Here is a 14,739-nt window from a genome sequence, read left to right as displayed (position 1 = left end):
GCACTGCTGCTGGATATAATACTATGTAACAACAGTTAATGCACTCAAAAGAAGTTAATAATTATGTGAAGCACTTTGAGACATCTTCGCATTGTTAAACATCTACATGACTGCAAGTATTTCATTTCTTCCTATACATCTTCAATTTTCTATTTTCCATACTGAACCATTGTCCTAACTGATGGCTGAGATAATGTGAAGAATCCCTAGCATTGAATCCTTGATCAGCTACTATCAGTGGCAGCTCTGTTCACAGTGTGCACTCATTGAGAAATTATGGACCCAAATCACTGTTTCCAGCTATTAATTAAAATGGTCAAAAAAATTATGAAGTCTGAGGAGTGAGAATGGGGGAACCAGATCAGATGATCAACCCTAATGAATATGCAGTTTGTGCCTTACAAATGAAACAGCATAAATACTTAAAAGAGAACAATATGGGTTAAAATGGCCACTTAAGGCCCTGCTCCTGCCTCATCTCAATTTTGTGGAAGGCAGAGTGCCCACTGCTGCGGGGAGATGCCATCAGGTAATGACTGGCGGCCTCCTAGTGGGGTCGGTGGGGGGGCCGGGTCCTTCCTTTGGGGGCAATCCATAGCCCCCCCAGAGGGCCACCTCCTGTGGCGATTGCCGCCACCCCAGGAAGTTGAGGTACAGATCAGCTATAATCTAAAAGAGTGCTGGAACAAGCTCAAGGAGCTGAATGGCCTATTCCTGCTCCTCTGTCCTAAATGTTGAGAGACACTGCTGGAGTTTAACCAACTAAACCTGCACAGATTACCAACAAAGTGCAGTGCGGTCCATGCTACCTATTAGGAATTTGGCTTAGCAGGTTTTCCAGGTGGGCATGTTCTCACTGGAAAAAAGAAGATTCAGAGGTGACATGATTGCTGTTTTTAGGATTCTAAAAGGATTAGATAATGTAGATTATGACAAGCTCTTCTATCTTGTCCAAGCAGTAGAAATTGAGGACACGGCCTAAGCTTGGAAGGGGATAAATTCAAAAATATGGTGTAAACAGTTGGAATTGAGGCATTCAAATGCAAATTAGATAAATTTATTTCAGAAAATAACATTTTGGGATACAATATATGAATAATTTTAGACATGACATGGCTTAGGAGGACAGGCGACTTTGGACCTATATTTCCCAAAGGTCCCCACAATTGGGTGTCTTCTCATGCCATGTCAGGGTCTATTATAGGCTAATTAGTAGATATTGATTGCTATGATTAGTCACCAGAACAACTTGCATTTATCGAGCACCTCTAACATAGTAAAACCTCCTCCCAAGGTGCTTCACAGGCAAAGTGACAAAAATTGACAGAGCCTAGGACAGGTGACCAAAGCTTTGGTCAACAAGATAAATTTTAAGGAGCCTCTTAAAGGAAGAGAGAAAGAGGTAGAGAAATGAAAGTTTAGGGAGAGAATTTCAGAGCTTAGCCAGCTGAAGTCATGGTGGGGCGAAGGAAGTCAGAGATTTTTTTTTTAAATTCTTTCATGGGATATGGGCATCGCAGGCCAGGCCAGCATTTATTGCCCATCCCTAATTGCCCTTGAACTGAGTGGCTTGCTCGGCCATTTCGAGGGCATGTAAGAGTCAACCACATTGCTGTGGATCTGGAGTCACATGTAGGCCAGACCAGATAAGGACAGCGGATTTCCTACCCTAAAGGATATTAGTGAACCAGATGGGTTTTTACAACAATCGACAATGGTTTCATGGCCATCATTAGACTAGCTTTTTTTAAATTCCAGATTTATTAATTGAATTCAAATTCCACCTTCTGCTGTGGTGGGATTCAAACCCATGTCCCCAGAGCAATACCTGGGTCTTTGGGTTACTAGTCCAGTGACAATACCAGTACGCCACCGCCTCTCCTACACAAGAGGCCAGAAGTTTTGGAATGTAGAATTCTTGGATATTTGTAGGGATAGAAGAAATTAATAAGATAGATAGAAGCAAGTTCATGAAGGAAATTGAATACAAAGCTGAGAATTTCATACCAGCAAGCACAGTGGTGTTGGGTAAACGGAACTTGGTCCGAGTTAGGACGCAAGCAGTGTCCCATTATTGTATCATGTGACTGCCAGGATAGTAGAAAGTGAACTAGATGGACCTCAGTCTTTCTTTGCCTAGCAATTCCTATGCGAAAAGAATCTCCAAACTTAATGGCAGGAGTACTGTCCAGGTGCCATCAATGAGTTATGTCGACTGGGGATTGATCAAAGCACTCTTCTGTACTGTTGAGCTGCCTGGGTCAGATATCAGATTACCAAGTGTACTACAGATGGTTGACTCAACCCCAGTTTTCTGTAGACAAGGCGATCTTCTTGGAGTCTGCTCAACCTAAAAGTTTACCTTCCCTACCCCCTTGCATTTCCCCCCCCCCCCAACAAAGGTAGTTATTGTTTGATCATTAGACAACAGATACACAGACAGATTTAAACTCTCACTAGTTGGATAGCAAATGCAAGCAACTTCTGTCAAATGGCATGGTAAGTAGTACAATTTGGTATTAAATATATGAGTGTATTGCCATCATCCTCTTGATATGCTGCCTGTCCATGTGGCTCCATCCATTCTGGAGTTTTAGCAGAAACTACTTGGCTCTCCTACACCCCAACCACACAACTTTGGATGCCTAAGTATATTTTCTCATACCCAGCAAGGCATTCTGGTAGCTACTGTCACAAGATCAAAATTTCCTTATTAGCTATATGATGGATATCTACTTTCAGGTTGGTAAAGGGACAGATTTTGATATCACACCAAAATTTTATTTACTACACACTCTTGGACATTAAACCAGACATATGAATTCTGAGTGTTGTCAAATGTTACTGAATCACGTTCACGTTAAAGAGGATTGAAGTGGCTGTGTACAGAAAGCTTGCACTTACCTTTAGAATACAGATAATGTTTATTAACAAAGCAGTTACCTTTAATTACTTTTGAAAGTTGGATGCATTTTTACCACATAAATATGTTACTTCCAGTGTGCAAATCCAGATGAGCGCAGGGGAAGTCGTCCTCGATCGATGGTACGATCCTTCACAATGCCGTCAACTCCAAGACCTCTATCAGTTGCATCGGTCTCCTCCATATCATCTGACAGTACCCCATCTAGGCCTGGTTCTGATGGGTATGTTCCAGAGTTAATATGATTAACTTTCTGAGAAATTTGACAAACATGAAGATAATAGAGCTTGCTAAATAAATGAATAGTCATGTCCGTTATGGGCCTGTCCCCAGCAGGACATTGTGACTGAAAATGGGGGAGGAAATGGACCCACAAGTTCCCAAATTCTGGTTGGTGAGAAACAAAAAAATGGCTTTATTTATTATTTGGGTCCTCTTGGACATTTGGATGGGGCCCCTCTCAGATCCTGTGATCTGGAGAGGAGTGTCCTGGTTAAGCACATCACTAACTTCTTGTGGCACTTCTACATCTGGGAGTCCCATGGGCATAACTTCGGGAAATAGAGGTTGGAAATGCTCTCTCCTGTCCCACTGACATCTGAACGTTGGGCCGGTACCTGTTACAAGCATGGACCCAGCTCCACCTTTCCACAGATCCTAAGGTACTATAAAAGATGCAGGGACCTGGTATAATGGTTTCCCACCCTCATTCTCCTAGCCTGTATACAGGGTTGTATAAAAAATGCAAACATTGTGAACTGCAGAATGGAAAACAGAAGATAAATAGAGCAGTGGGGGAGGATTTAAACTAGTATGCTGTTGAGGGAAGGGTAAGTAAGACAAACCAGAAAAGGGAAATTGACATCCGTAGCACAATTATCAAGTATGAAAGGCAAGTTTTGAAGTATGGGTTTACATGTTCTTAGCATTTGTATAAAAACATCAGGAATAAAGTACTGGAGTTGGAGGTATATGCAGCTAGCAAGATATTGGCATCTTAGAGTAAATCAAGGTCAAGGAGAGAAGCTGAGGAGGTATAAAATGTCTCAAGGATAAAACTACAAACTACATTAATGATGAAGAATGATATATCAGTTATAGAATGAGTGGTTATAGCAGCAGAAGGAATAAGCTTGGAGCAATACAGATAGAACTGATTTTGGGAGAGCAGATTTTGGACTCTTAAGAAGAATCTTAAGGGGAAATAATTGGGAAACCTGAATAGAACAGAAGAAAAAAATGGAATGTATTGAGGATATTACACAGGATGAGTCATAAGGAAAGAAAGTATATTTCATTGGGCAGGAAAATAAATTCTATACCACTGTAGTTTAATAAGGAAGTTAAAATGAACCGAAACACAAACACAAATACTTAAAAAGAAACAAGGAAACAAAAATGAGGAGCATTGGCATTCATTCAGGGGACTAAGGATGGAGAAAAGAAGTAATGTCAAAGAAAAATAGAGGCGTCACACAGGGTAAGATGAATCTGGAGAAGTTTTCCAACTATAATGGTCAAAAAAACTTAAAAGAACGGGTGGGTCTATTAAAGGATAAATTGGGTAAAAGGTTGTTTTAGATCATCAGGATGTGGGAGACATATTGAATGCATTCTTCAAATCAGTTTTCACAAAAAGGACTGATGATGACTGTAGACAAACTCTAAAAGTAGTAAATAGGACTAATCAATCCTGCAACCTTCAGGAAATTTAATACTAACCTATTAAAATGTTACTGAAAGACAAGAGAAAAATATACTTAATTTCCAAGTGCTTCCTCATGGTTACATCTGCTGGAACTCCCATTATTTTCTTTGCATACTTGCTAACTACTGGCCATGTAATGATTTCTAATTTAAATGTAACAACATAAAAAGGTATGATATGGGTTTCAAAATTCACCTTGATAAAATAAATAAATTTTCGATCCTAAAAGGGTCATAAAGCGTAAAGCATATATCCAAGGATTAACTGTTAGATTTACTTTCGAAATAAAGCTACATGGTAGTATGGAAATTGATTTTGACTGTATTACTTTTGCTTATGAAAGTTATTAATAGCATATGATTCAGATTGCTACATAATTTATTTTATGTCTAATTTAGATAGCCTTAATGTTTCAATCCATATTCTCTATAAACTATGAATTATTCTACAGTACAGTAAAATTGAAAATTCCAAAATCAACTTACATAATCTTGTTCTGAAGCATGTACAAAAAATGGTGATTTAATTTATTAAATGAAATTTGTGAAAATATATTTTTTATATGTACTTCAGAATAATGCACATAAAACATGTTTTAGAATGTATTGTAACAAATGTTAGCATTAATATAATACGGAATGAAAAATCCAGGCTGAGAGTACTGTCCTGTTGGGACTTATTTCTACACCTTCATGAAAATAAGGGAATGTTTAGTTTAGTTTAGTTTAGTTTAGTTTAAAGATACAGCACTGAAACAGGCCCTTCGGCCCACTGAGTCTGTGCCGACCATCAACCACCCAATTTAAACTAATCCTACACTAATTCCATATTCCTACCACATCCCCACCTGTCCCTATATTTCCCTACCACCTACCTATACTAGGGGCAATTGCTAATGGCCAATTAACCTATCAACCTGCAAGTCTTTGGCACGTGGGAGGAAACCGGAGCACCCGGAGGAAACCCACGCAGACACAGGGAGAACTTGCAAACTCCACACAGGCAGTACCCAAAAAGTAAAAACCGGTAAACGTTCTTTGGATTGTAATATGCTGTGGTAGAGTTTTACCAAATACCCTTCAGAAATGTTTTGTACCAAAAATATTTTTAAAGATCTTACTCTTTAAATTATATTAATGGAAACAAGCTTTTGAAATAGTAACAAGTTTAATTATTTGTTGAAAAAAACTATTGTTTTCATCATTGGTATTGTTTATTTTAGATTTATTCTTGAGCCCCTTCTTCCAAAGAAGATGCATTCAAGATCTCAGGATAAATTGGATAAGGATGAAGTGGACAAAGACAAGAGAGAGCGAAAAAAGGAAAAACGGAATAGCAGGCACCAAGAAATGTTTGACAAAGAATTTAAAACTACTGAGATTCCTGGCCAGTCTACAGAGGCAGTGATTCTCTCTGAAACGGTAATTGCAAGATAATTTGTGAAATGAGAGCTTCTGTCAACTTCTGTATAAAGTAACTGTCATTTAAATATTGAGTGTTCCTCCTGACTATTTAAAATACAAGTTCTAAGAACCATGAAATAATTAAGAATCACTGTTTTAATGATTGCAAGAAACATTTAGCATTGCACTTTGTAAGTACAAATGAGGTAATGTAACATTACAAAACTGAGCAGATGACATTGAACATGTAATGTAAATTGCTATTGAAAATTCTCTATATTTTAAACTTTCACTTTGTCAATTTTAGGATTTTTCTTGAGTATGTATATATAACTATAACAACTTAAATGTCATTATCAGATTGTCAAAAAGGGATAATGGATTCACATTAAATTTTCAAAACAAAGTTGTTTTAACAAATATATCAGAGATGCTTAATGAGAATACACAAGTGCCTAGGAAAAGAAAATCCCTGGTAAGTGACTTAAGTGCATGAATGCATCCGCCATTGAGTGATGATGGAAATAGCATTGATAAGTGAAGCAGGTTCAAAACAAAACCACAGAAGGTAAAGCAAATTCAGGAGCCGGGTGTTTAGATCTTGAACATTCCTTCAGCTGGGCACTTATTTGAAAAAAATCTTTATAAAGCAATATGTATGAAACAGCTCTACCCATGTGCAGCATCAATGCATCCCACTAAAAAAAAATGTGGGAACTAAAATAGCATCCTGGCTATTAATCAGAGGTCCTATTTAACCATGTTGTGTTTATGTGGTGTGCAGTGTTTCTGTTTTTAAAAGGAAGTTTTGCACCTTGTCCAATTAAATTATTGCTAATAGTAATAATTTTACTTAGAGCTTTATTAATTTATAGTAATAGTGATCATGAAATTAGACATGTATGGAATAAAAACCCAATGAGATGGCATTGTAAGGATCAAACTCAGTTGTGATCAAAAGTAACACGTAATATTTCCAGTTGTTCCTGCTATTGCATCAAATAGATAAAGATCAAATGGAGATTTAAGATTTTGTCTTTCAACTTTTTCCTCTCCTTTCCTGAAAGTTATTACTCACATTGGGTATACTTCCAGAGGACCTACCAATCCTCAAGTATGCTCCTATTTCTCATCTGTAAGCTCAAATGATGTGTATTTGATGACATCAAATTCAAGACCAATCATATCAGAGGAAAAAACTTTGGCTGATTCTTTTTCCTTTCCTCTTTTGGAACACTAAGATCAATTGAAACACCCCTCCTGCCAGCCTTACTGAGATCTCAGTACAAACTAAAATCAAACTTGGAACTTCCTGGTCTGCCTGGCCCACTACCACAGAACCAGGAGCCCTGGAACTTCAAAATTGTGGTATTAATGTCACATTATCAGGTTATGACTTCATCTTCTGATCTTTAATCTGTCATATGACGAGCTGTTCATGCCTTGTAAAACAAAATTGATTCTAGTCAAATTGTAGTTCTTTTCATAATACAATATCTCTTGTTTTCAGATCAGTCCATTAAGGCCACAAAGACCAAAGAGCCAAGTGATTAATATAATGACAGGTGATAAACGGTTTTCTGCATCACCAATACCAACTCCAGTAACTCCCAAAGCCAAGTTATCCTTTTCCTTACAGCCTGGCCTGAGTAAGTACTGTGACATATCTCAGAAGGAGTTACGTTGACTTTTTTTTTGTTTTTCATTACAATCAAGCTATTCAATGGCACGATTCTTAAGACGAGGTATAGAAAAGTTTTGCTGAAGTATTTAAAACATAAACAGTCTTGAGTTTTAGGTTTTTGTTTATATTGCAAATAATATTGCATGCTATTCAACTAATGCCATCTTGGATCACAGCTTTCTGGCTTACCTTAATCAATGTAACCTTGATAATCCTCAAGTCCACATTACTGCTGAAAGCATTACCAATGACATACCCTCATCACACCTATTTTCATTGCTTTCTGTAATTGCAGCACACAATCTCAATGTGAGTGATTCAATAGTTGGAAAGTAACCTTCACTGCCAGAATATCCAAACCCATTTTTCACAGAGACACCTCAGGGTCATGCTCGATCAGGCATTGTAACACCAGGACAGACAAGAATTTAAGTGTAAGCATGAAACATTGGTAAGATCAATTCCTTAAAAATGCATCAGTCAAGTCACATTCGACATTGGCTCACGTAGTTGATGGGATGGTTGTTAAAGCCCTTAAGGCCCAACACAACCTCCTACACCATCAATCACAAGTTAACGCAGTTGTCAGACTCTCTACATGCCAGTCAGTTTTCAGCCAAAACCTAACAAGAAAATATCTAGGTCCCAAACCACCTCTCAAGTGATTACATCACACTTACTGAGGTAGTGATCAACATTCTAAGTCAGAGAACTAGGAGCAGGAATAGGCCATTTAGCCCTTCGAGCCTGCTGCACCATTCAATAAGATCATGGCTGATCATCTACCTCGACCCCACCTTCCTGTACTATCCCCATAAGCCATCAGGTCTGGGGATTTGTCTACTTTTAGTCCCATTAATTTCTCCAATACAGATGCAAAATATTCTTCTAATGTTTCTTATTCCCCATTATAATTTCTCCTTTCTTTGACTTTAATGGGTCCACATTTCCTTTGGCTAATCTCTTCCCTTTTACATACCTATAGAAGCTTTTACAGTCTGTTTTTACGTCTCTTAATAGTTTACTCTCATTCTTTTTTCTCTCTCTTTATCAATTCCTTGGGCACCCTTTGCTGACTTCTAAAATCCGTCCAATGATGAGGCTTACTACTCTTTCAGCAATGTTATAAGCCTCTTCCTTTAATTTAATACAATCTTTAACTTCTATTCTTAGCCATGGTTGGACCACTTTTCCCTTGGGGTTTTTATTCCTTAAGGGAATGTATATTTGTTACAATGCATGAATTAATTCTTTGTCTTCCATTGCTGATGTACCATCATATCTTTTAATGTAGTTTCCCAATCTACCTTAGCCAACTCACCCCTTACACCTACGTAGTTTTCTTTGTTCATATTTAAGACCCTAGTTTCTGATTTAACTAAATCACTTTCAAACTCAGTATAGAATTCTATCTAGGATCACTCTTCCCTCAAGGACCCTTTACTGCAAGGTTATTAATTAACCATTTCTCATTGCGGAGTACTAGATCTAAAATAGCCTGTTCCTTCGTTAGCTCCTTGGCATACTGATTTAGAAAACTATCTTCTATACATTCCATGAACTCGTTCTCCACGCTATTGCTGCAAATTTGGTTTACTCAGTCTATATGAAGATTAAAGTCCCCCATGATTACTGTATTACCCTTGTTACATGCACCTCTAATTTCCTGATTTATACACTGCCAACACTACAACTACTGTTACGGGACCTATAAATTACTCCCACCAGTGTGTTCTGCCGCTTTTTCTTAGCTCCACCCAAGCTGATTCTGCATCTTAATTTTCCAAGCTAAAATTCTTTTTCTCTACTGACTTTATCCCATTCTTTATTAACAGGGCTACCCCCACATCCACCTGCTTTTCCATTTTGCCTACCTCTTCTAAAAGTCAAGTATCCTGGAATTTTCTGTTCCTAATTGATCGCTTTGCAGCCACATCTCCATAATCATTATTAAATCAAACTCATTCATTTCTATCTGTATATTAATTCATTTGTTTTGTTTTGAATGCTTTGCACATTCTGATATAGTGCCTTAACTTTAACTTTTTTCTACTTTATGTGATTTCACCTTGGTCACAAATGCCCTATTACCTTTGTTAAGCTCTCCAAATCACAGCCTTGGCTCTTGAATTTACCCTTTCCTTAATTCTTCCACCACCCTCTTCATTAGTTTAATGCCCTATCTACTGCCCTATTTATTCAATTCACCAGGACAGTGGTCTCAGCCCAGTTTAAATGGCGCCCATCCCAGCAGAACAGCTCCCTTTTTCCCCCAATATTGGTGCCAGAGCCCCATTAAGCGAAACCTCTGTCTCCTACACCATTCTTTCAGCCACACATTAGAAGGGTAAATCTGTTTATCCCAATGCCAATGTATACGTGGCTCAGGTAACAATCCAGAGATCATTACCTGTGAGGTTCTGCATTTTAATTTATACCCTAGCTCCTCAAACTGTCTGAGAAGAACCTCATTCTTAGTTCTGCCCATGCCGTTGGTTTCTACGTGGATCACAACAACTAGATCCTCCCATTCCATGTTCTTCTCCACTGTGAGGAGATGTCCCGAACTCTGGCATTGGTCAAGCAACACAACCTTCAGAACACCCAGTCGTGGCTGCAGAGAGCAGTATCTATCCATCCAATTTCCTCCAGAATTGAGGTCCTCTTGCCTGCCTGACTCACACACACCCTTCTGTCCCTGACCCTAACCCAGGCCTGCACCCACTACATAACCTAAGGGGTGTGACTGCCTCCCAGATCAAAATGTCCAGGAATCTCTCCACCTCCCTCATGCCCCACAATGTTTGCACCTCAGACTCCAGCTTAACAGCTCTGAGCTGATGGTCCTCAAAATGCAAACACTTACTGCAAATGTGGCTGTTAGTATTGCAGCGTTTTCCACAAATTTCCACATGCTGCAGTTGCAGTACACCACCTGCACTGCCATCCTCATAAAACCCTGTTATGCTCATTAAAACCAGAATTTATTGAAATAGTAAAAAAGCTAACACATCAGCGCAGGAAATCTCTTAAAGGGATTTATTAAGAATTTGTTTAATTTAATATCCTTCGCCATTAAGATTTGGTCTCATTATACAGCCAACCTCACAAGGTCACAGAAGCTGGTACTGGATCAGGAAGGATCATCAGTCAGGTCTTTGGCTTTGTTTCCAGTAAAGCACTCACTCAACACAATAAAATATACATAGTCATCTAACACAAAGAGTGTCAGTGATCCTTCAAGTCTCCTGAGATGTTGTTGAAAAGAACATAGAACAGGAGAAGGCAATTCAGCCCTCAAGCCTCCCATGCCATTCAGTTGGATTATGGCTGATCTATGCCCCAACTGCATTTACCCACCATGTCTCCATATACATACGACATACGAATTAGGAGCAGGAGTAGGCCACTCGGCCCTTCGAGTCTGCTCCGCTATTTGATAAGATCATGGCTGATCTTATTGTGGCTTCAACTCTACTTTCCTGTCTATCCCCCATACCCTTTGACTCCCTTGTCAATCAAGAATCCATCTAACTCAGCCTTCAAAATATTCAATGACCCTGCCTCCACTGCTGTCTGGGGAAGAGAATTCTACAGACTAACATAAATAAAAGCAAAATACTGCGGATGCTGGAAATCTGAAATAAAAACAAGAAATGCTGGAAATACTCAGCAGGTCTGGCAGCATCTGTGGAAAGAGAAGCAGAGTTAATGTTTCAGGTCAGTGACCCTTCAGAAGAAGTTCACAGACTTATCCACAGACTAACAACCCTCTGAAAAAAATAATTTCTCCTCATCTCTGTCTTAAATGGGAGACCCCTTATCTTTAAACTGTGTCCTCTGGTTCTAGTCTCTCTCATAAGGGGAAACATCCTCTCAGCATCCACCATGTCAAGCCCCTTTAAGATCTTATATGTTTCAATAAGATCACCTCTCATTTTTCCAAACTCCAATGGATACAGGCCCAACCTGTCCAACCTTTCCTCATAAGATAACTCCTTCATCCCAGGAATCAGTCAAACAAATGTTCTCTGAACTGCTTCTAATGCAATTACATCCTTACCCATGTAAGGAGACCAAAACTGTACATAGTACTCCAGATGTGGTCTCACCAATGTTCTGTACAACTGTAGCAAAATTTCCTTACTTTTATATTCTATTTACCTTGCAATAAACGACAATATTCCATTTGCCTTCCTAATCACTAGCTGTATCTGCATACTAACGTATTTGTGATTCATACCTTGATATCTTTACCTAATAAAAATCTATCAATCTTAATCTTGAAAGCTCCAGCTTGCCCAACATCCATTAAAGGGGGGGGGGGGAGGAGAATTGTCGATTTCTATTACCCTTTATGTGAAAAAGTATAACATTATCCAGGGCCTCCAACTCTGCAACTAAGAACCCGTGTACACTTTCTGTGCCTCTTCCAACTATTTTAGCCCTTTGATAGTAGTTCACTGTTGTCTGCAGCTAGTGAAGACCTCCCCTATAACAAGTGCTGGTGACTAAGTAGCATCAGTGAAGCCCAATTTTCTGTCTCCCCCAAACAATTGTGCAGCCAATAGATAGCAATGGCTGCTCATTATAAGAAGATCTCTGAATGAATTTCACATTGTCCTTGTGCTCACATGAACAAGACTGTACAATGCTCGCCCATTTTCAGATCAAATTTCGAGGCCAACATGTCCAGTCAGCGCAGAACAGCACTGAACAAAGCCAATAGATTGTTGAACTGCAAAGCTAGCACAACAGAATACAAGTTATTTGTGAACAAACTGCTTAGTGCTCTAGACAGACTGCGCCTTGAGGACTGTGCTTAGTTCTAGGAACCAAGACATAAGGGATTCATTCAAGTGGCAGAGGCACAAGGCTGATTTATAATGGCAAACTTCCCAGTTATGAGAAAAGACACGAGAAACTTTAGGCTTAAAGCCTGGAACGGAAGCATCTAAAAGGTGACAGTACAGAGGTGGTTAAAGAATTAGAAAAGGGAGATCCTGAATATTACTTTAAATTAAATTATCAAGTGTAGGACAAGGGGACACAGAGTTTAAACTAGTAGTAAAAGGTAAATTTAGGACTGATGTCAGGAATTTTTCTTTACACAGTGATCGATGTATGTAGCAGTCTTCCAACAAGAGTAGTAGAGAAAAAATTTCTGGAATTTGTTCAAAAACAATTGGTTACTGGAATAGAAGCAATTTAGGATCTTTCTGGATGGATGAAATGAAATGCACCATAATTATCTTGTGATTTTTAGAATTAGAATTAGAATCTTTTAAAGTAGGAAGGTATATGATAAAGCAGTTTTTTATTTTTTAAAAAGCATATGGGTTAGTGGTTTCACAGATGTAAGGGCATAGAGTACAAGAGCAGAGAGATGATGCTAAAACGATAGGGATGAGAGACTTTAATTATAAAAGACTAGTGAAACTAGGGCTCTTTTCAGTGTAATAGAGAAGGTTAAGAGGATATCTGATAGAAGTATTCAGTGTTATGAGAAGTTTTGATAAGGTAGGGAAAAATTATTTCTGCTGATGGGTGTGTCAGTGACAGAGAGGGCAAAAGGAACATTTATTTTTAAATAGAGAACTGTTGGGAATTGGAATGCCTACCTGGAATAGTGGTGAGAGCAGAATCCACAATGGCCCATTTTGCTGCCAATGGCAAAGTTGATTTATTTGCAGGGTTTTTGATGCAAACCATCAGCGTTCACCATCATTACGTATATGAATCTGACCACAACTTGAGGATTTAGCACAAGTGCAAATTAATGCCAAAGTCCTGAAGTTAGATTTTTTAAAGAATTTACTTTGTTTTAAGTTTTCTCATGATCTTTCAACTGTACCTTCACCCCAAATTTATTTCACTCTTTGTAAAATTATTAGAACATGATTTGATTTTAGTGTTTTTCATTTTCTGCTTGGCTGTGAGTATTCTTTAAAGTAGTTGGCTGCTGACATAGCTTGATGACCTCACTGTAGCTTGACGCTGGGAATTCCCTCTAGAAATGCTGCAACCAATTGCACAGCGAGAGAGTTAAAGTTCTCACCATAGAGGTCAGTAGTTCTTTCACTGAGGCTTTCTTCGAGCTCAACAGCAAGCACCCTTGCTTCGCCGCTGACCACAAAATCCAGGCCATGGTGTATGAATTCTATGCATAAAGTAGCATAGTAAAGCTTCTAGACTGAAAATATATTTACATAAGGTTGTGGCTGCCAACCAGTGTTATGACAACAATTATATTGTTTAGCGATTTATTTAATTAGCACACTTCATAATTAATTTTGCCATGCTAGACGAATGTGTCGTAGCATCATCAAAACAAGTGAGGATAAGTGTATAATTTTAAATGTTTTGTTCTTTTAGTTTGTTTAATTAAACATGTATTGGAAACTTTGATAAATGGCAAAGAAGGACTCGTTAGAAAGTATTTTTATTTGGTGGCAGCAATGTCTTTATACCTGGGAAGAAACAGTTGTGTATTGACTTAAGAAAGAATAATATGGCCTACAATCAGCTAATGTGTGTGTGTTTGTGAGAGAGAGAAAAGCATTGCATGTGTTTGTGTACAAAATGGAATTTGTGGGAAGAAATGTGGAAGACATCTTTCTTTTCCAATTTTAGGTATAAAACAGGCAAAATTGTTATACATATTGTTACAAGTTTTTGTTTTTGTATTAAGAACTTAGAATTCTGTGTGTTTTAAAAAAGTGAAAAAAGGATGTTCGGTGGACATTTAAGACACCCGCAAATATTTGAAATTTTTGCAATGTTTTGAAAGGAAGTTCATAACAAAAGCTGAACTTTATGGGTGCTTTGAAAGGAAGTTGAACTTGTACAAGGACAGGAAAGAAAGCAATTTCAAGGAAACCACAGGGGTTGGACCTTCCTCAGTGCAACTTTTTTGAATGACAAGGGAGACGCCATGTCTGGACATGTGACCATGTTCAGGAAGGTTTTTTCCGACTTTGGACCCTTTAAAAAGCCAGTGATTTGGACAAAGCAGGCATTT

At 38.4% G+C, this 14,739-nt stretch overlaps 1 protein-coding gene across 2 annotated transcripts in view; it reads left to right on the top strand.

Moving 5' to 3' along the window:
• The window catches only part of dock1 (dedicator of cytokinesis 1), a 744,225-nt gene that overhangs the window by 722,321 nt on the left and 7,165 nt on the right, over positions 1-14,739 (top strand). For both annotated transcript variants that reach the window (XM_068052738.1, XM_068052739.1), the window contains exons 48-50: positions 3,001-3,146; positions 5,854-6,052; positions 7,545-7,683. In XM_068052738.1, the coding sequence (XP_067908839.1) occupies positions 3,001-3,146; positions 5,854-6,052; positions 7,545-7,683 (484 nt within the window). The remainder of the gene's footprint in view (positions 1-3,000; positions 3,147-5,853; positions 6,053-7,544; positions 7,684-14,739) is intronic.

Source organism: Heterodontus francisci, chromosome 20, assembly GCF_036365525.1.
Source record: "Heterodontus francisci isolate sHetFra1 chromosome 20, sHetFra1.hap1, whole genome shotgun sequence".
NCBI lineage: Eukaryota > Metazoa > Chordata > Chondrichthyes > Heterodontiformes > Heterodontidae > Heterodontus > Heterodontus francisci.
Note: the sequence above shows the minus strand (reverse complement) of the source record. Positions and strands in the feature narration are given on the sequence as shown.